This window comes from Aspergillus ibericus (genome assembly GCF_003184845.1).
Source record: "Aspergillus ibericus CBS 121593 unplaced genomic scaffold BO80scaffold_24, whole genome shotgun sequence".
Classification (NCBI taxonomy): Eukaryota; Fungi; Ascomycota; class Eurotiomycetes; order Eurotiales; family Aspergillaceae; genus Aspergillus; species Aspergillus ibericus.
Window position 1 is genome coordinate 405736 of NW_020292122.1, and position 19024 is coordinate 424759.

The 19024-nt window shown below is 52.4% G+C and overlaps 6 protein-coding genes across 6 annotated transcripts; 4 read left to right on the forward strand and 2 right to left on the reverse strand.

Annotated features, from left to right (window-relative positions):
* Positions 1–219: 219 nt before the first annotated feature.
* On the forward strand, positions 220–4771 carry BO80DRAFT_109794 (uncharacterized protein). The gene is made up of 3 exons (XM_025713403.1): positions 220–891; positions 971–3588; positions 3641–4771. The coding sequence occupies exons 1-3, from the start codon at positions 449–451 to the stop codon at positions 4342–4344; spliced, it is 3765 nt and encodes a 1254-aa protein (XP_025574521.1). The 5' UTR covers positions 220–448; the 3' UTR covers positions 4345–4771.
* A 95-nt stretch (positions 4772–4866) lies between these two features.
* Positions 4867–7426, reverse strand: BO80DRAFT_384009 (uncharacterized protein). The gene is made up of 4 exons (XM_025716939.1): positions 6733–7426; positions 6287–6670; positions 6161–6235; positions 4867–6098 (listed from the first exon to the last, which is right to left on the reverse strand). The coding sequence occupies exons 1-4, from the start codon at positions 7367–7369 to the stop codon at positions 5320–5322; spliced, it is 1875 nt and encodes a 624-aa protein (XP_025574522.1). The 5' UTR covers positions 7370–7426; the 3' UTR covers positions 4867–5319.
* Positions 7427–7964: 538 nt separating this feature from the next.
* BO80DRAFT_425972 (aldo-keto reductase) lies at positions 7965–9814 on the reverse strand. The gene is made up of 6 exons (XM_025719647.1): positions 9187–9814; positions 9051–9129; positions 8857–9000; positions 8696–8809; positions 8447–8641; positions 7965–8394 (listed from the first exon to the last, which is right to left on the reverse strand). Exons 1-6 carry the CDS (start codon positions 9343–9345, stop codon positions 8099–8101), a joined length of 987 nt encoding a protein of 328 aa, XP_025574523.1. The 5' UTR covers positions 9346–9814; the 3' UTR covers positions 7965–8098.
* A 632-nt stretch (positions 9815–10446) lies between these two features.
* On the forward strand, positions 10447–12624 carry BO80DRAFT_494340 (Zn(II)2Cys6 transcription factor). Its single transcript, XM_025723866.1, has 4 exons — positions 10447–11018; positions 11083–11590; positions 11665–12165; positions 12231–12624. Exons 1-4 carry the CDS (start codon positions 10489–10491, stop codon positions 12462–12464), a joined length of 1773 nt encoding a protein of 590 aa, XP_025574524.1. The 5' UTR covers positions 10447–10488; the 3' UTR covers positions 12465–12624.
* Positions 12625–13425: 801 nt separating this feature from the next.
* Positions 13426–15072, forward strand: BO80DRAFT_109811 (uncharacterized protein). Its single transcript, XM_025713404.1, has 2 exons — positions 13426–13636; positions 13709–15072. The coding sequence occupies exons 1-2, from the start codon at positions 13510–13512 to the stop codon at positions 14779–14781; spliced, it is 1200 nt and encodes a 399-aa protein (XP_025574525.1). The 5' UTR covers positions 13426–13509; the 3' UTR covers positions 14782–15072.
* Positions 15073–15934: 862 nt separating this feature from the next.
* BO80DRAFT_425976 (RNA recognition motif domain-containing protein) lies at positions 15935–18148 on the forward strand. Its single transcript, XM_025719648.1, has 4 exons — positions 15935–16536; positions 16754–17060; positions 17115–17351; positions 17402–18148. The coding sequence occupies exons 1-4, from the start codon at positions 16325–16327 to the stop codon at positions 17726–17728; spliced, it is 1083 nt and encodes a 360-aa protein (XP_025574526.1). The 5' UTR covers positions 15935–16324; the 3' UTR covers positions 17729–18148.
* Positions 18149–19024: the final 876 nt, after the last annotated feature.

A 19024-nucleotide genomic window follows, 5' to 3' on the forward strand; every position in this document is an offset into this window, starting at 1 on the left:
AGAAATACAGGCGGGAGATGATCACCTGCGGTAATAATGCTCCGTTCAGTTCACCGTCGTTGCTGGCGGGCAGGCAACATTGCGGAGTGCAACTCGAAGCGCCTCCGTTTCGCTTTCCTTCTCCTCATCGTCACCTCTCTTTCCCCCCTTCTTCCCCCCTCCGTCTCGTAAAGACCCCACCGCAAGGAAAGAAAAAGGACGGGCGTGCTGCTGGGTCTGCGACCGTCTAGACTCAGCAATACTTGATCCACCCCCTCATCGGCCCTCCTTTTTGCTGACGCCGCTTCTTCCATGCATTGCTAGACGTCGACAGGTTCTGACCTCTAACATGCGTACTACCGTGGTACTCCAACATTCACCTGACAATTAACACAATTGGTGAATCCTCTTCATTACTTTCTTTACCTCCCCTTTCTTTACCTCTCGCACCTCAATCCGCCTATCCAACATGGAGAACTCCACGATTCCCGAACCACCCCCGGTCCCCGACTCCGACATCCCCAGCTTCAACAAGATCAATCGCACCAAGACTACTCCGGTTGATCTGGAGACCATGGGAAGCTCGGGCCGCAGCAATGGGCGCTCCTCCTTCGACTCAACATCCGATAGACCGAAGTCGCAATCCGGCGAGGCTGATTCCGCCAAGGCAGGATCCAGCGGATTTTCAAAGCTTCTAGCCGCTCGACGAAAGAAGAAGAAGGAGAAGAATCAGAAACCGTCAGATGAATCGTCAACCCAGCTAGAATTAGAGGGTGATAGGGATGTTCCAGAGGGTCGTTCGACAGAGTCGCGCGATGGTGTTTCGACCACCTCATCAGTCGCCAACGAGAATCTGACCGTTGTAGATAATGACGCTCTCAACCTGCTGACGGACGACTCCGAACCAGAAAGGTGAGTCTGCATGTCCCTACTGAATTGGTACAGTATCAAAGAAAGTGAACAGGTTGTCTAACGTCGGACTGCGCCCAAGAACTCCCCCTCTTACCTCCCAGAACTCACATGCCGGCTTCTACACCTCCTCCTCACCTCTCATTAAGACCGAATCGGTAGATGAAAACAATGAAGGCGCTCAAGGCGATGTGGAATCTACCGCCCCCGAGTCTCAGCAGGATACAGAGCTCTCACGGCCGCCTAGCCACCCCGGTTCTACATTAAGTGTGCCATCAGAGCGCAGTGGAAAGAAACGAGGCATCTCGCCCGGGCGGCGCTTCAAAAACGCCTTCGGTTCGAATCCAGACAAGAAATCCCCCAACCGCGATCGAGCAGGGTCTACTTCGAGCACGAAAAGCAACCGACGTGGTAGCTTATCGGCGAAGAAAGCTCCGACTATCATTGACGAAGCGCCTCCGCCGTTACCAGCGCCCATCCGCACCGATCTCAAGGGAGATAAGCCTTTTCCTTCTTTAGACATACCCGCCCCGAGAACGCCCCCGCACACAGCAATTCCGCAGCCTTATACCACCGTAACTCCCCCTACCCCGAACACCGAGTTTCCTAAGCTCTTCACTTCTCCGGATGTGACTAGATCGCCTGATTCTATCCACTCAAAAGAGGCCGGCCCATCCGGCATCGTTGTCAGTCCTTCCGGGAATATGATATCGCACCGACGGGTGCGGTCCGCCTCCGCTGCCAGTCACAAGCCCAGCAAACTCTCAAACTCCATATCTGCTTTGGGTCCGACTGTCGAAGAAACGAAGGCCAGTGCTAAACCACCGGGCGCCCCACAGACTGGGTTCTTCTCTTCTGTATTTTCAGCAGCACAGAACGCCGCGTCGACGCTGAGCAGCAGTCTCAATTCTCAGTCGAAAGCGCGCAATGCTAGCCAAGCAGGAATGGGCGAGTCCGAGAACCAGCCGGCTAGTGAGGTCACCGCAAACCCTAGTCAGTCAGCCAACAACAGCAAACCAGAGGAGAAAAAGCCGATGGCCGTGGACACCTTGGGGTCTGGCGACTTGGATTTCAGTCATCTGGATATCGCGATCCCCCCCGGGGGTTCTGTCTCAACACCGGATGGCGTTGTGATCACGAAGCCAGACCTACCACTTGAGAAGCGCAAGAGCCCGGGCGTATCCCAACGGGATGAGGAGGCAGCCAGACTCGAAGATAGCCGTGCCGCCCGAGCAGTTACCATGGCCTATGAAAAGCCGTCTGAGACGTCGCTGGTCCCGGATGACGGTCTTGACCTACAGTCTAGTACATCTCTCACAAAGGAAGCTGCCGGTGATCAGACGCCACCGAATGGCAGTATCCTTGATGGAGAAGTTGGTACCACTCGGCCACATAGAAGTGGAAGCGTGCGGAGCCGGCTTGCCCGGCGTCGACACCGGGGATCTTCAGCAACCACATCCACGATTGGTGCGATTGGCGCCAGTGCGATCGCTCTTGGTGCCCCGACCGCCAATGCCAGCATGCCTCGGCTGACCGGCTTTGCAGTTGCCAGCAAAAAGCGAAACAGAGACTTTCATCAGCTGTTCCGCAGCGTGCCGGAAGATGATTACTTGATCGAGGACTACAGCTGTGCTTTGCAACGAGAGATTATCCTGGCTGGTCGAATTTACATCTCAGAGGGTCATATCTGCTTTTCCAGTAATATCCTGGGGTGGGTGACCACCCTCGTGATCAGCTTCGATGAGGTGGTGGCCATTGAAAAGGAGTCAACTGCGATGGTATTTCCGAATGCGATAGCTATTCAGACGCTACACGCCAGACATACCTTCCGCAGTCTTCTAAGTCGAGAGTCTACTTATGATCTCATGGTCAATATCTGGAAGATCAACCATCCTTCCCTCAAGAGTTCCGCCAATGGAACCAGGGTTACTGATGGCACCGGGGATAAAACCGAGAAGGCCGGAGAGAGCGACGATGAGAGCGAGGAAGAAGACGAGATCTACGATGAGGATGAGGAAGGCGACAACGCGGACAGCCTTTTCGAAGCCGCAGGCGCTAGCATCAATGGAAGCGACAAATCGTTGCCTACCAAGAGTGTAAGCCGCCAAGCTTCGGGTCCTCTCGCCAATGCGAAGGACTCGGGACAGTCGGGTTCCAACTCCAATGGCGATGCAAAAGGCAGCAAATCTGGCTCACCAGCTGACGGTGACGCTGACTTCCCTGGTCCATCTACTCACCCTCCAACGGAGTACACCGACCCTGCGGGTCAGTACGACAAATTGATCAAGGACGATGTGATCCCAGCGCCTCTTGGAAAAGTCTACTCGTACGTTTTTGGGCCGGCCTCCGGTGCCTTTATGACGAAGTTCCTCGTCGACAATCAGAAGTCGGGCGAGCTGCAGTTCGAAAGTGGAAACAAGGGCCTCACTAACGACAGCCGCACGAGAAACTATTCCTACATCAAACCGCTCAACGGATCTATTGGTCCCAAGCAGACCAAGTGTATCAGTACTGAGACTTTGGATTTTCTCGATCTGGAAAAGGCCGTTCTTGTTACGCTGAGCACACAGACGCCTGACGTGCCCAGCGGAAACGTCTTCTTGACCAAAACCAAATATCTCTTCACCTGGGCACCAGGAAATCAGACGCGGTTCCTCATGACGTGTACCATCGAGTGGTCAGGAAAGAGTTGGCTGAAAGGTATGTCCTAATGCCGGATGGCGATCAGAAATCACTGTGCTAATGGAAATAGGTCCTATTGAAAAGGGTGCGATGGATGGTCAAACGACATTCGGAAACGAATTAGTTACTGCCCTCAAAGCCGCTGTTGTCCCTCGCGGCCGCACAGGTGGCGGCAAAGGCAAAGGCAAGGGACGGCGCAAGAAGAGCGAAGTTGCTCAGGAAGCAGCAGCAGCGGCAGCCGCCAAGGCAGCGGAAGAGGCACAGGCGCAGCAGGCGCAGTCCTGGGGGCCTTTGGAGCCACTCCACGGAATCCTTGGACCTGTTGTGGACATGGTCAAGCCTTTGCTGGGCGGAAACGTTGCCTTTGTGATAATTGGCATCCTGCTCTTCATTCTCTTCTTCCGAAGACCCTCTCAGTCGTCTATCGTATCTCACGACATCGGGTGCCCCGGTTACTCACTACCCCAGCGCCTGGCCGCTTATGAGGAGATGTGGCGCCGGGAGGAAAGCGAGCTCTGGAGCTGGCTGGAAGACCGGGTCGGCATGGACGGCCTCGCCGTCCCCACTGTCAGTCGGACGATGGAGTCGCGCACACAGCAATACTCTCGCAAAGTCCAGAGCGAACGTGCGTTGGCCAGCAAAGTCAACGAAGAGAAAATGTCCGATCTCGAAATGGACCATGCCATCCGCACCACCCGCGAAAGGCTCGACACGCTCGAGAAGATCCTACTCGATCGGCGATCCGACTCAGCAGTCGGCCACACCGAGTTGTAACCGCCAACACCACACGACTGAAACAAACAATACTAACATGGGTGAGAAATCAACCCCCTACTCTGTATGGTGAAACCAGCCTCCATACGTCCTTCGTTTCCCAATTTTCCTTTACTCTCCTTTACCTTTTTTCAACCATCTCGTCTATCAGCGAGTTGCGGTGTTTGGGCCCATTGAAATCATGTTCCCAATCTCAAGCATCAATCTGGGATTTGTATGCTTAGTATCCTGAGCGAGGCATTCTCCTATTCCAACCCTTTTCTCACTTTTCTCATTCCCTCGTTACCTTCATATTCCTGCTCCTATCTATACATTCCTCGTCTGTCTGATCGGGTCTGTTCAGACTAGCACTAGCTCGTTAAAAGAGCACCGTGCACCGAGCACCTTTGTACATGAGCGCCAACTGCATGTCTATATAACCAACCCTACATAAGGTTCTTACATTCTTTGTCTATGGATATTTCTTTTTCTACTTTTGAGTCAACTTTACTGCAGTTTGATTTGAGAGGTTGGGTGTTGTGTAGTGTATGTAGGTACTGAAAAATATAATAGTATATACTAGTATTCCAGATATGCATGACACGCTGTGTCTTAGCAGTACGCGATTTCAATAGAGACGGAAATATGAACAGCAATGGCGATAGTCAGGTCAATGCAACATATATATGCATCGCTATCTCTGACATTCAATAGAAGATAACTAGCAATAAATAAAATCGCTGGAAATTCCACAGACAAGTAGCATAGCAAATTTGAACATGGCGAAAGATAGATACAACAGATATGTGCGTATATATTAGTACAGAGAGATCCATCTATGGTGTGGTGATCCTCGTGCTTTTTTGCGAAGCAGAATGGGGTATGGAGGCGGTGGGGATATCATTGTCGGGAGAAATGGGAGATGGAGTATCGTAGGCGTCGTGAAGCGTGCGAGGAGTTGTGATGTGCATTTGGAAAGTGGAGGGAAAGGAGGGATTATGATTCATGTGTGCCCTCATTATTCTGCGCTTGCAATGGCTGCCGTTGGGATTGGGAGGAGGTTGAGTGGGAGCGTGATACACCTCCATTTTCGGCGTTGCGTTTCTCCTCTTCTTTCCGCTTCTTCTTCCGGATCTTCTTCATCGCTTCTTCGGTTAACTGCTGGCGGAAGAGACGTTCGACGACGTCCTTCTTGCGGGTCATGCGGTCTCCCACCATGATCAGCACACCGCCCGTGATGTTGCAGCAGATGGAGCAGCAGAGGATGACGGTGGTGAGGGCGAAAGGGCGAACATGGTAGCTGATGGCCCATGTGCAGGTACCCAGAGCAATCTGGAAGAGGGAGTGGCAGTCAAGGAGCACGACGATGGCGATGAGCAGGCGCATGGGGAAGGCGTGGTGGGTGAAGGTTTCGTGGGGTTTGTAGAAGGTGTGGGAGTTGGACAGCTTGGTTTGGTGGTGGATGAGCTTTTGCTGCCGCACAGGGTCGAGCACAGTAAACTCATACTCTTCGTCCTTCGGGGTGTCGCCGAATTCGACATCGACGTCTGTTTCACGTCGTGACGGAAGATCGTTCTTGTTTTTGAGATCGGGCAGGTGGCGTTTACGGCGGATTTTCCAAGTCATAAACGTGTACCGTGCGATGAATATCATGTGGTAGGTGTCGATTGCTCGGAACGGGGCCAGCCCGTCACCCATGATTGCGAAGAGGGCTACCAGGACGTTATCGATGACATTAATGATATAAGATTGCCGGCCTCCGACATTGATCCAGCCTATTACTGCATTAGCACGTGGTCCTATGAGTTGCTCGTAAATATCTCGGATAGAGTCATACCAATGAGGAAGAGTACCCAGGCCAGTCCAAAAAGCGTAATAAGGGTGGCATAGAGGGTAACAAGGAATCCAAGGGCTGCGAAAAAAGGTTAGCAGTCAATATGAAGAGGCGGAGGGCATGACCCACGCTTAGATACGTATTTCCTGAAGCCCTTCATCGATCGTTTAAACTTTGATCGGCGAGAATGCAGCATGTGCCGGACATGATCGTTAAGCTCTTCTATTTCTTCATGACTCCAACCCGCAAGGTCACTGCCATCTGGCAGTATAGCAAACCGAGGCTCACCCGCCTCAGCTATAACAGACGTGAGAGTATGTTCGATAGATGGACGGACTTCAGGTTCCTTTGTCTCGTCCGAAGGCTCCTCGTCACTTGTCGTTTCTAGTTCTCTTAATGGAGAAGGTGGCGAGAGGGTATAAGTCTGGTTACGATTCAAGAGAGGCCCCAGATTGGGAATAAACAGAGAGTTCTGCACGTTGGTGAGCGTAGATAGTGCCGAAACTTCCGGATCTATAAAATATCAGTCAGTATCCTGGCCTAGAAGACTAATAAAGTCAGCGAAGGTGATGTACCGATCACGTCCAGAACGTCGACAATATGAGGGCGATATTCATCGCTCATCTCATCAGTCTGAGCTGGAGCGCTTCCGCTCACAGTCGTCGCGCGATTCCTAGTGAACCGGTTCGTGGCCGCTCCACTCGCCCACCGCATTGGGTTTCGACTTCCCCTTCTGGGTATCTCAGGCGGCGGCGGGACAACCTCTGGGAGTGGTCGACGTGACTCCGCGGGGATCGGACTATGGTGTGACGATTCCTCCTTCACCGGATGCATCTGGTCGGCCGTTGTCAGCCGCGCGAGGGCAGCCGGGTTGGGCGTCGACCATCGCCCGGGTCGAGGTTCGGAGTTGCTGCGGCGACGATTGCCCTGCCATGACTCGTCTTCGGTGGAAGCCGCAGGAATGGAAGGAAGAGGGGCCAGGGTCGATCCAGCCGGTCGGCTGGCGCTATCGCCATTCTGCTGCGATTGCTGCGAGCGGGGTGTGGAGAGGCTGGCTTGTTCGAACGAAGGGAGGCGTTGGAGGCGAATGGAGGGACGGCGGGAACGCAGCGAAGCCGCACGTTGTCGGGGGTATGACGTCGGTCGGGAGGCGGTCGGGGGCTGGTCTTCGTGGGGATCGGGCGAGCCGTTGACGGGCTCGATGGGATCCATTAAAGACAGCGTCAACAGAGATCTTTCACATAGACAGGCACAGGAATGATGGGAAAGGGACAGACAGGCGAGAGGCGATGAAGAAGGGAAAGGTGGAAGGGGCCGCAAAGGTTAAATTTATTGGGGGTGCCAGCAAAGGTGCCAAAACTAGTTCGAAGAAAGCGCCCGTGGTTGCGCCGTGACTAAGCCAGCATCGCAACTTGACGGATGCCAAGACTGCGTCGTCGATCGATCCCCCAAAGGCTTGTTTCCCCTCCAATTCCCGGGGATGTCGCGGATCTTGCTCGGTCCTTTTCCCCCATAATCATTGAGAAACTTGGAGTATGTGGCCACTGGATAGGATAGATATGAATAGCCGTTTCAGAGTAGCAAGAAGCCTCGCCTTATCAGCAAACAAAACGCAGGGTCTCGAGGGTTTGCCCCAGTTGCGGTCTAGCCCCCGTTCGACGGCCTAAGGCGATATCCGTGCGTGCGCTCTTCGAACGGCAGTCGGTGATTGGTCCGTGACCTCAAAAGGATCAATACTCCGTCCGGAGTACGGAGGGAATACGGGTCTCACGTAATCTCTTTCAGGCATTCATCAACGAAAGATTCCCTTCGACTTGGTCCTGACATTGGTAACAATGGTATATACATGTGGCCTTGTCCCATCTCTGTGCTCCGAATATCAAAAACAAAGCGTAAGTGTGTTCAATGAATGATGAGACCGTAGTCAAGGAGACAATCAGCTTAATGTCCAACCATAGCCTGCTGCGCCGGGGCATATCTGTTGCCATGGGGCTTAGCAGCGTCGATAATCTTTCGCATCTCCTGTTGCTCCTCTTCGGTCAAGTCGACCTCCCGAGACGCCCAGTTCTGTTCCAGTCGGTGCACCTTGGTCGTGCCGGGAATGGCAATCATGCCCTGAGCAGCAACCCAGGCCAGGGCGATTTGACTGATCGTGCAACCCTTCTTCGCGGCAAGCTTCTGAATCTCCTCCACAATACGCTTATTCTTGTAGAAGTTCTCGCCTTGAAACTTGGGGACTGTGGTCGTTTAGAAATAAAGCCAGTATACTCCGGGAAGGTAACCACTCACCAGTCCGACGGAAATCGTCCGGCGCAAAATCGTCAGGAGTCTTGAAGGGGAAGTCATCAACAAGCCAGCCGTGGCCGAGGGGACTGTAAGCCACGTAGGCAATACCCAACTCTTTGCTGGTTTCAATCAGGCCATCCGTCTCGTGCAGGGTCTCAAAGGCTGAGTACTCTGCCTGGACTGCGTCGATCTTGGCAACTATAATTGCGGTTAGCGAGTCTGAAACTAACAGGATGGCAGACGGGGACAAACTTGAGTTCGCCTTGCGCAGCGTCGCGGCCGAGCATTCGGACAGGCCGATGTACTTGGTTTTGCCCGCCTTACGGATCTCGTCCAGGGCGGGGATTGACTCTTCCAGAGGGGTGTCTACCTTCGGTTAGTAGTCGAAATGACTATGGCCAGACAAAACATACTGGGATCGATTCGATGCAGATAATACAGATCAGGCGTAAAGCCCAGTCGTTCAGTCGTGTCTTCAATGTATTGCTTGATGTGAGCGGGAGAGTTGGTGACAGCACGGGTCGGTGAGAAGACGTCGAAGCCGCATTTGGAGGCAACTGTGATGTGGTCAGTAGCTTCACTGCAAACTGAAATTAGAATTACGTACTGAAGACCTTGTCGCGGACATTGTGCTTTCTAATGAAGTCTCCGAGGAGCTTCTCATTCACACCGGCTTGGTAGGCAACCTTGAGCTCACACGTTAGGCTTGCAAATCCTACTCTCAGACGGCAGGTTGAACTCACGGCAGTGTCCCAGAAGGTACATCCCAACTCGATTGCCTTCAAGAGCACCGGCTCAGCTTCTTCGTAACTGAGATTGGAACCCAGCCCGAAGCTGAGGCCCATGGCACCAAAGCCAGGCGATGGGACTTGAATGTTTCCGAACGTGAGCGTCTTGACCATGTTGGGCAATGATTGTTGGGTGGATATAATTGTTGGTAGTCTGTCTAAAGTAGAAACCTGGGATGAACTTCGCAACAAGGGCTGTCTGGAAGGCGATGGGAAGATGAATCCATCGTATCCGGGGAATGGCTTTTATAAGAGTCCGAAACCCACATACTTCGACTTTGGACGTCACCCATGGTACTTTCGGTGGAGACAACAGGCTGGCAGGGTCTTGGCAAGGAGACCCTTCTCTGCTTGAGAAGGCAGGCTCGTGATTCGTAGAATGATGATCGAGTTCCACTATCTCGTTCTGATCCTCGCGCCTCACATCGAACCGTGATACTCGCAATCGCTCATGCAGCTAGCTTACTCGGCAAATGCGGAGACTGGACCGGGGTTTACACTAAACTCCCTCAAAGTCCGGTAAATCCGAATGAACCACACAACACTGTGCCTCGCGAAAAGTTGATAGTAAATTGGCGACTCCACTGTCAAAATCAAGCGAAGAAGATGAGGATCGAGGATATGTCGAAAGGATGTTAAATCCACTTTTGGGTCAGCGCATCTGCAAGGGTCAGCATTTAGCACCAACCCTAATGCCGTGCGGGTCCAGTTCCGGTTCCGTTGCCATTGACTGGCTGAGATGACGACAACCAGGCTTCCATTACTTATGTTTCTTATGTTTCTTTGTGCAGCTCTAAGAGATTTTGGGACATTGTACTCTATAGGCTATCAGCCCTACCGTTCCTATCAAGTGAGCCACGCTTGCTTCTTAGTGGCCGATGCAGATAAGTACCTTGGACTTTACAGGCGAAGATCAGTATAGTACAGCTCAAAATCGACTTTCAGGCCCCGTTAGAGAAGCTGTGAAACGTCTCTCGCCCTAGAGGCGTTATATGAGTTGAAGAAATAGCAAATTCTATTCCAAGAACTGATGAAGGCATTCAGTTTGTGGCCCTATCGCTGGTGTATCCCGGATACCTACTAGGATATGCATGGATCAGATGGCGCGAAGCTTGTTTGGTATTAGCCTGAGCTATAGCCACGACTCCATGCTGACGCTTATTAATAATGAAAAGCAGACCTCTACCAGACTAATCTTCATGTCAGCAAGCATACAATCGACTGTGGCATACCCCACCTGTTAATCGTTTAGTGAATATGCCCCCTGCCATCGAGGCGGAAGTAATACCGTCGCCGTTCCCGACGCGGGGTCGACAACATATCAAAGCCGCCTGTGATGAGTGCCGACGGCGCAAGCTGCGGTGCGATGGGCAGCAACCACTATGCGGGGGCTGTCAAGACTCGGGGTCGATATGTGAAGTCACTCAGCGCGGTACCCGGGGGCCGAAGAAGGGCTACATTAAAGCGCTGAAGAACCGAGTAGTGCATCTGGAAGCTATGCTGGAGAGTCATAACGACGCTCAACAGCAACAACAGAGTCAGCAGCGCAGCACGGAATCTAGCAGCGACGTCCATGCTATGCCAATAGTACCGCCGGTGGAGATTCCCGACACAACAGTGGTTGACCATGCTCAGCTATGGCTTCCAACAACACCGGCGCCTGAGGCGCTTCTTCCGACTGGCTGTGTGGCCGACTTGGGTTCTTTGTCTGACTGGTCCTTAAGTTCCACGTTATCCTCGACTCCTGATGCCCTTGTACACATCACAGATATCATGCGAGATGAATTGTAACAAGACCAGCTCTTTGTCCGTAGAGCAGGTGCGAACGAGAGGAGCTAATCTTGTTCCCAGAGACCAGCTCTACTTTGATCGCGTACACCCGTCGATCCCCATTATCCACCAGCGGCGGTATGCATTGTGGTCCAAAACCAGCCCGAAGTTGCCGTCGCGCACATGTCTCCAGTATGCAATGTGGACGCTGGCCACTTTGTTCTCGGCACAGTTTCGGGACATGACGGAGCCGCTCTACCACAAAGCGAAGCACCTGATGGAATCTCCCGGTACCAGCGACGCTAACACTGAGCTGGTGCAGGCATGGGTGCTTATTGCGACATGCGAGTCGATGCGTACTCGCCACCGACAGGCCTGGATGAGTGCTGGCCAGGCATTTCGCTTGGTACAGGGAATGCGTTTCCATGAGATCGACCGCCCCAAAAACAGCCCAAGGACTATCTCGCCTCCAGAAAGTGAAGATTCTATTGGAACTGAGGAGAAGCGTCGCGTGTTTTGGATGGCCTACTTGCTTGACCATCTTTTCAGCATGCGTAACAACTGGCCCCTAACGTTGCACGAGCACGTGGTAAGTTACCATACCACGCACAGAGCATTGGATCAACTTGATTCTTGGACTGATGGGTTTGCTTGAGATCGCAGGTTTGCACTCGCTTGCCAGCCCCGGACGTGGACTTCCAGAGTGGTCAGCAAGTGCTGGGGGCCTTTCTATCTGAAGCCATGACAGAGCCCACCCCAAAGGTGCGATCTCCGTTCAACGAATGCCTCATACTCGCCACAATTTGCGGACGCAGCCTGTTGCGGGGTCAGCAGTACAACATATCCAAGGCCTACGGAGAAATCCCGTTGGACTGGACGGAGCAGCGTTGGTGGCTAGACGGCATTCTCACCACCAGGCTCCAGGTCCTGTCGCAGTGCTATCCGTCCCCTAATGAAGTGTCTGATCCGCTGCTTTTATTTGCCAACATTCTAGCGCAGGCCACCGTCATCTACTACTGTAAGGGTATAATGTCGTTGTTTCCCACTCCTGTTGATCACTCAGACGCCAGCCCCGAAGTCATGGAGTGTGTCAATCGGGCCTTGACTGCTGCCGCAGATATCGTCCGTCTGGCCAAAATGTTGCTCGAGTTCCACTTTTCCAAGGTGAGTATTTCTTAGATCAGGATGAGAAGACCGTGGCAGCTTACTGATAGATCTGTCTTGCCTAGATCCATCCACTTATGCCCATCCCGTTGTTCCTCAGTGCCGAGTTTCTCTACGACAATATGTCAGGTTACGAATCCTTTCGCTTGTGTCTACAGAATCTCATTGATATTTTTGGTCGGCTGAAAAACGTCAATAATCACGAGCAGAGTTACGTAGATCTGTTACCGCAATCATGTGTTTCCAAGACTACGAAGTTGCTCGACTATAGCTCCAAGGGCCGTGATAGCAGCCAGTGATTGGCGGATCGGGTTTCAGGAGTTGGGTCAGGGAATGTTAAAGATGCTGTCAACTGTCACTTCATCTAAAAGAGAGAGGTTATCTACATGTAGCGTATAATGCATCTGCTGGGTTCGATTAGCTAAGGAGAGTGGGGTGTTGCTCCCCAGCCAGATCGTGCTGAAGAATTTCAATATCTTGTTCATCGCATCTCATAACCGGCAGTACAAAGAGAAGCGCAAGAGTATCCCGACTGTTACAGACTTAAAGGAAGAGTCCTGCCCTTCGTAGCAATGCTCCTTGGATGGTAAGCAACTTGGGTCATTTTCCTTCGATATAAGAATGCTTGAGGTCGCTTGCTTCGTTAGTCAGTCGTCGTCAAATCCCGACATCCCAATCTGATCCGATCCTTTCCAACCACCAAATATCACCGAATTCCATCAAGTCCCCGGGTTTCGAGAACTCCAGCAAGTAACATCCCGGGTCCAAAGACTCCCCATCATAAATCGCAGAGCATATACATAGGAAACGGGGTCAAATTGAAAGAACTGCGTTGTCAAGAGATTAGGTTTGCAGCAGTGACTCCCATCCAAGGCAAGCCCGAAAAGGGTGGAGCCGATGCCATAAGCCCTTGACAACGCGATTCACTGACATAGCATTCACCACAACACACAAATCTCTGCATCTGCGTGCTCAAAGTCTTTCTGTTTTCCTTTTCTCCACCACAGATCGCGTCTCTCGGTATCTTTTGCTCCCCCGTATCGCTTCTCACCGCTTCTAGTCGCGTTTGAAGACGGACAACTCATCTCTGCCTAAGCCTCAAGACCTGGGCATCTCGTCTGCCAGCTAGCCCTGTCAAAGGCAATAAAACCCCTCCAGTTCCTATTTTCAGCAAAGAACCCACTTGACAAACAGTCCATCTTTCGTGCGACCCATCGTGTCCAGCACTCAATTTTGAGACCACCAGTGCCCACCTTTGATCATACCACGTCTTTCTACCTCACCCCCATCTGCCGCTCATCAACTCCCGTCCCTCCGAGATCGAACCCAGCTCTATCTACCAAAATGGCGATCAACAATCTTGTCGGCACTGCTGCAGAACCTATTACTTCCAGAAAGGGGGGCCAGATTCCCAAGACCACAGAAATCGTCGAGTCCCAGGCGTTGGCCGATCCTCGGAAGAAAGCTGCCGGTAAGATCGAGCTTGCCACATCCCTGACAGGTCAGCTCTCAGGGTTGATGGAGACCGCTAAACTATACCCAGACGACGATATCCGTGGAGCGACCAAGGCTCTCAAGCGCCCAGCCGATACTGTGACGGAGCTTAGTGTCCCTAGGATACGGGCTCGAACTATGGCGGCTGACTCTCCGGTGAAGGCTGACGATCACCAACGTCTAGTGGATACGGCTGTGGAGTCTACTGATCCTGAAATCGAGGGTCAGATCCCCACTGTACAGACCGAAGCTGATGCCCAAAGGGATGAGGATCTCTATGCGTGGCCTACCGATGAAATACATACATTCGATCCAGCAGTGGAGTTCGGCACTTCCACTCAGGGCACGATACGGGAGTCACCGGTAACAGAGAATGTTCTCGCAAAAGCAAATATACAAGCCACTGCGGAACAACACTCTATTTCCAACTCTATTCCGACCACACCTGCTTCTCCTCCTTTAGACACACTACCAGAGTCTCCCATTTACATCGAGGATAACTCGGAGGAGACCGGGACCCCGGAAGACATCCACCGAGAAGCGGATATACCGACTGCGACGCAGCACTCTATGTCCAGCCCTATTCTACTGGTAGATGACACTCCCTCCCCAGATACGACAGAGGAGCCCCACGAGGGAAACATGATGTCACAGATGCGGAGAAAAGAAAACATCCAGACAGAAGCAAATATAGAGCGAGCTGCGGAAGAACAATCTACTTCCGACACTATCCCGACTGCAGCAGTTACTCCCCCAGGTAAACAACCTCCGCCCTATACGGATCAATTCTTTGCAGACTTGGCGAGCACGGTCTCACAATCCTTCCCCTTTAAGGCGTTTGCTGCCTCTCATAATTGCAGCATAAGTGAAGTATCTCAGGCCATTAATGCTGTGATTGTCGGCCCTCTGTCGGATCCAGACTTCCATTGGCATGAGGACAGTGGGATTACCATCTCGAGATTTGGGAGACATATGATTGCCACTTGGAAGGAACATTGCCGCGTACAAGCTCGCAATAAGCCTGCTCTTGTTCCTGCGCTGAGTAGGGGGCCACCTGCTTCGGCCCAAGGTAAACCGAAGAAGAAAGTTCGGTTTGATCTCCCGGAAGATGTTGAAGGGTAGTGGATATGTTCCACAAGGGAGACATCTGAGACTGGCGATGTATCATTCAGTATACAAGTGAGATTCTGTGAAATGGAGGTCCAGGTGGAAGGTTGTGGATTGGAGGTACCAGTGAAGATGGATAGGGTACGCGACAATATGGGACTATCTTCCGGATGATCTACGAAAACAGCACGAAACGCTTACCAAAACGGCCTTATGGGAGGATATAAGATTGGTGCCCGAACAACTATTGAAACATCATGAACGATATACAGAGTACATTGTTTATATTGGATACAGATCCTATTGGTTTGTCTACCCACCAAGTGGAATGCGGGTAGTATTGCCGGGCCAGAGGCATTGTTGGTTGGGAGATCCTTGGGGAAATTGGGCTGGCCGGAAGTTTGCGTGGAACGGGCTGGTATTGGTTGCCGGATGATTGACGGGTGCGTCATGTACTAGTCGTCTCGGCTGCAGGGGTATCGATATTGCAGGATGCATACAGGAGTGACAGACGACATTCCGCAATTGATTGCTCACGCGCCGGAATCCGTGTCCAACTCGACTCAGAAATGTGGTAGCTCTGAGGAATTGAGGTCTCAGTTGGAACCGTTCTGTGTGATCCACGGCATGAGCAGGGCAGCACTTGAACAACAGCGGGTCATCCAGTCAGGCTGAGGGAGAACACCAGCGTGGAGTCGCGATGACGGGAGCGAGGGCGATCTGGCCAGATACAAGTTGGCAAGTGGGGATGGGGCTCGCAGTGGTCGGACTAATGAGAGGGAGGGACTGACTGCAGCTAGAGGTACGTCCCTCTGCAGGATTGAGGGATAATGGCCTCACGGGTACTAAGTTTGCTTCACCTCATCGATGAGGTTGGTGGTGGCAGTCGCTCATTTCGACCTCATATTCATCGGGCAAGCACGATGCTGTTCCCGCCCCAACAAACCAACAACCGTATGAGGCAGGATGAGTCAACAAGGCCGGTGATGTCAGACCCCCGGTGGGCTCCAACTGCTCCATCGGGCCTAAACTGCTCCAGGGAAGGTGCCTGAAGACCGCCCAGACCGCCCAACGGAAAGTCCACGTCGGGCACCCCAATTCGGTCTAGCGCGGTACGGAACTGGTACGGCCGGCCAGCTGGGAGGCATCTTCAGGCAGATCCAGGCAGATCCAGGCATCTTCAGGCAGTGACCTGCTCCGTTCGGCATAGGCCCGCCACCGCCCTCGCTGCCTGCCCTTTTTCTCTCACCTTCTCCTTTCCCCCCCGTCGACTTCATCCTTCCTCAAGGTAAATCTTCATCGTCTCCAACCAGATTTCCCCCCGTCAACTCTCGTATCTAGGGCACCAAGCTACCCTTTTCCTCCTCCACCCACACCCCCCCTCTTCAAGTTACTTCCCATCCCACCTTCTTCAAGGAAATTTCAAGTACAGGCGGTCATTAGCTCCCCTGAGTCCTTGTCTGAACGCACACAAACCGGTCAAGACTTCCCCGCGCGCAACCTTACCCGTTCAATTCTCCCACACGCTCAACCCCCCGTTGCGTCTTTAACCGTCAAGATGTCTGCTGCCGTCGAAACCACCGCCGACCCCGTCGCCTCTGTCCCCGCCACTACCGCCCCCGAGGCTACCAACGGCACTGCTCCCGCCCCTGCGCAGTCTACCGATGCTGCCGCGGCCAGTGCTGATGAAGGACGTCGGTTGTACATTGGGAACCTCGCTTATGCGACCACTGAGGGGGAGCTCAAGGAGTTTTTCAAGAACTACACCATGTAAGTGCTTGACCTGCATTCTTCCACCTGGCCTTTTCTCTCGACATATCTCCCGGTTGGTCTAAGCTCCCTCGGAGCCGTCCAGGGCCACGTTGCCGCCCCCTTGCTGTCATCGGAGCTAGTCCAGCCCTGTAGCATGTGACCGCTGCTTCACGCCCCGTCTGGAGCTCTTTGGTGTAATGTTTGGGTTCGGTCGATCTAACATTGCTCAATTTAGTGAGAGCGTCTCCATCCCCGTGAACCCTCGCACCAACCGCCCCGTTGGATACGCCTTCGTGGATCTCGCCACTGCCCACGAGGCCACCGCTGCTATCGATGAGCTGTCTGGAAAGGAGATCCTCCAGCGCAAGGTCTCTGTCCAGCTTGCCCGCAAGCCCGAGCCCGCCGAGGCCAAGGCTGAGGGTGCCGCAAGTGGCGGTGAGGGTGCCAGCGGTAACGAGGGCCGCAAGAGGGCTGGTGGTCGTGGCCGTGGCCGCGGCCGCGGTCGTGGTCGTGGAGGCCGCCTGCCCCGTGCTAGCCGCTCTGTAAGTCCTTTCGATAATTCCGGGATCTGACCAATCGATGCTAACATCATGTAGGAGGGTCCTGCTCAGAACGGTCAGACCACTGAGACTGCTACCATCCCCGACGAGGCTGCTCCTCTGGCCGAAGTCACCAACCAGAACGAGACCGTTGCTTCCGGTGAGGCTGGCAAGCAGGCTGGCAAGCCCCGTGCTCCTCGTCCCCAGAAGCAGCGCGGACCTCCCGAGGATGGTATCCCCTCCAAGACCAAGGTCATGGTGGCCAACCTCCCCTATGACCTGACCGAGGACAAGGTACGGACTATGAGCGGTTTCTGCTGGATGCATGCTAACCTCCCCTCCAGCTGAAGGAAATCTTTGCCGATTACCAGCCCGTTTCCGCCAAGATCGCCCTTCGTCCCATCCCTCGCTTCATGATCAAGAAGCTTCAGGCTCGTAACGAGCGCCGCAAGGGCCGTGGTTTCGGTTTCGTTACCCTGGGCTCCGAGGAGCTCCAGGACAAGGCCGTTCAGGAGATGAACGGCAAGGAGATTGAGGGCCGTGAGATTGCCGTCAAGGTCGCCATCGACAGCCCCGGCAAGGAGGACGACGTTGTCGTGCCGGCCGAGAAGACTGAGGAGGAAGCGACCGAGGCTCCGGCGCAGGAGAACGCTGCTCCGGCCGCTGCCTGAATGACAAGTTCGTTCCCCACCTGAACGAAGAACCCCCGTGGAAACTCGGGGGTCCATGGAGGAGTCTGGACCCGTCATCTGGATGGTTTTATAGTGGGCGTCGTCAGGAGGCCATTTGTCTTTTCCGGTTGGGGAGAAAGGCGCAAGAGCAGAAAGGAAAAGTTCAAAAGCGAAAAGCCTTTTACTATTCTTCCTGTGTGTCCGGTCCTGGGGGGGGTTATATCTTGTATACGGATACCCGAAAGGGATTCGTACTGGAGAGATGAAAATGCGTAATGTTGACAGACCTGACCATTGCTCATGATCTGCCCTTCTGCTACTGTATCTTAGCAATATTTATTTAGCTTATGATTGCCCAAGGCTGGCCTGGAGTATGCATATGTAGTTGTATGCCTTGAACCATTGTCTTTCGCAGTGAAATTGACACTATGTATTGAAAGAAACAGTGATGTAATGTTCCCCGCTTCAGTCCACAACCCTGGATGGCGGTGGGTCTATTTATCCTAGTAATTTATGGTAGATGGTAGAATGTTCCATGACCGGTATACTAAGGTCTGTGAGGAGTAGTTGAGTCTATTCTGAGCAGAAATCAATTATAATTTTCGGTCATTTATTTTATCCGAGCAATTTATAGTGCTAGGTAGAGTAAATAAAGTAAAATCAGATACTATATTCTTATCCCATCCGTTAGTTGTGTTAATTGATCATACTGTGATGTCTATGTATCCGCAGAGATATCATTACTGACAATAACGAATAAAATACAATACCTAGGCTAGATATAGGCAGTAGAATAAAGGAGAAAAAGGCATGAGTAATAAATTCCCTAGATAGAATGGGATATAAATCGACAGGGATTGATACATTAGAATATTTCTACTCATGTTGGATATATAGTTCTTATCCGATAGTAGAGAGTGATAGTCTGAAATCCTGTTGATAGTATCATATAGTAATCACATCAATACAGTTAGGTGGATAAATATCATTCATCATCATTGTTGAATATAGATAGTACTCCATATCCGTAATGAAGAGTGATATTTGAGGACCTTGATAGATAAAAGAACAATCAAATCCATAAAGAAGAAGAAGATCCGGAAGTCTGGCAGAGAGTCAGGATGGAAACGAAGGAAGGACGAACATCGTCCAGTAGTATCCCACATCACCTCACCCACCTCACCCCACTCTACCATACCCTTTCCTGATAGATCATAGATGAAGTGAAGTGGAAACTGAGAAGGATCCATGCAAGTTGGGTTCATAGGATTAGGTAATGGGAGTATTTCATCGTCT

Excerpts from the sequence above, each read along its gene's own strand:
- BO80DRAFT_494340 (XM_025723866.1), top strand. The coding sequence starts at position 10,489 with ATGCCCCCTGCCATCGAGGCGGAAGTAATACCGTCGCCGTTCCCGACG. Across the intron at positions 11,019-11,082 it reads GATATCATGCGAGATGAATT|AGACCAGCTCTACTTTGATC; the intron begins GTAACAAGACCA and ends TCTTGTTCCCAG. Across the intron at positions 11,591-11,664 it reads TAACGTTGCACGAGCACGTG|GTTTGCACTCGCTTGCCAGC; the intron begins GTAAGTTACCAT and ends TTGAGATCGCAG.
- BO80DRAFT_384009 (XM_025716939.1), bottom strand. The coding sequence starts at position 7,369 with ATGGATCCCATCGAGCCCGTCAACGGCTCGCCCGATCCCCACGAAGAC. Across the intron at positions 6,236-6,286 it reads CAGGAAATACGTATCTAAGC|CCCTTGGATTCCTTGTTACC; the intron begins GTGGGTCATGCC and ends CTTTTTTCGCAG. Across the intron at positions 6,099-6,160 it reads CTGGGTACTCTTCCTCATTG|GCTGGATCAATGTCGGAGGC; the intron begins GTATGACTCTAT and ends ATGCAGTAATAG.
- BO80DRAFT_109811 (XM_025713404.1), top strand. The coding sequence starts at position 13,510 with ATGGCGATCAACAATCTTGTCGGCACTGCTGCAGAACCTATTACTTCC. Across the intron at positions 13,637-13,708 it reads TCCTCGGAAGAAAGCTGCCG|ACGACGATATCCGTGGAGCG; the intron begins GTAAGATCGAGC and ends AACTATACCCAG.
- BO80DRAFT_109794 (XM_025713403.1), top strand. The coding sequence starts at position 449 with ATGGAGAACTCCACGATTCCCGAACCACCCCCGGTCCCCGACTCCGAC. Across the intron at positions 892-970 it reads GACGACTCCGAACCAGAAAG|AACTCCCCCTCTTACCTCCC; the intron begins GTGAGTCTGCAT and ends ACTGCGCCCAAG. Across the intron at positions 3,589-3,640 it reads AGGAAAGAGTTGGCTGAAAG|GTCCTATTGAAAAGGGTGCG; the intron begins GTATGTCCTAAT and ends TAATGGAAATAG.
- BO80DRAFT_425976 (XM_025719648.1), top strand. The coding sequence starts at position 16,325 with ATGTCTGCTGCCGTCGAAACCACCGCCGACCCCGTCGCCTCTGTCCCC. Across the intron at positions 16,537-16,753 it reads TTTTTCAAGAACTACACCAT|TGAGAGCGTCTCCATCCCCG; the intron begins GTAAGTGCTTGA and ends TGCTCAATTTAG. Across the intron at positions 17,061-17,114 it reads TGCCCCGTGCTAGCCGCTCT|GAGGGTCCTGCTCAGAACGG; the intron begins GTAAGTCCTTTC and ends AACATCATGTAG.
- BO80DRAFT_425972 (XM_025719647.1), bottom strand. The coding sequence starts at position 9,345 with ATGGTCAAGACGCTCACGTTCGGAAACATTCAAGTCCCATCGCCTGGC. Across the intron at positions 8,810-8,856 it reads TCTGCATCGAATCGATCCCA|ACACCCCTCTGGAAGAGTCA; the intron begins GTATGTTTTGTC and ends AACCGAAGGTAG. Across the intron at positions 8,395-8,446 it reads GGACGATTTCCGTCGGACTG|TCCCCAAGTTTCAAGGCGAG; the intron begins GTGAGTGGTTAC and ends AAACGACCACAG.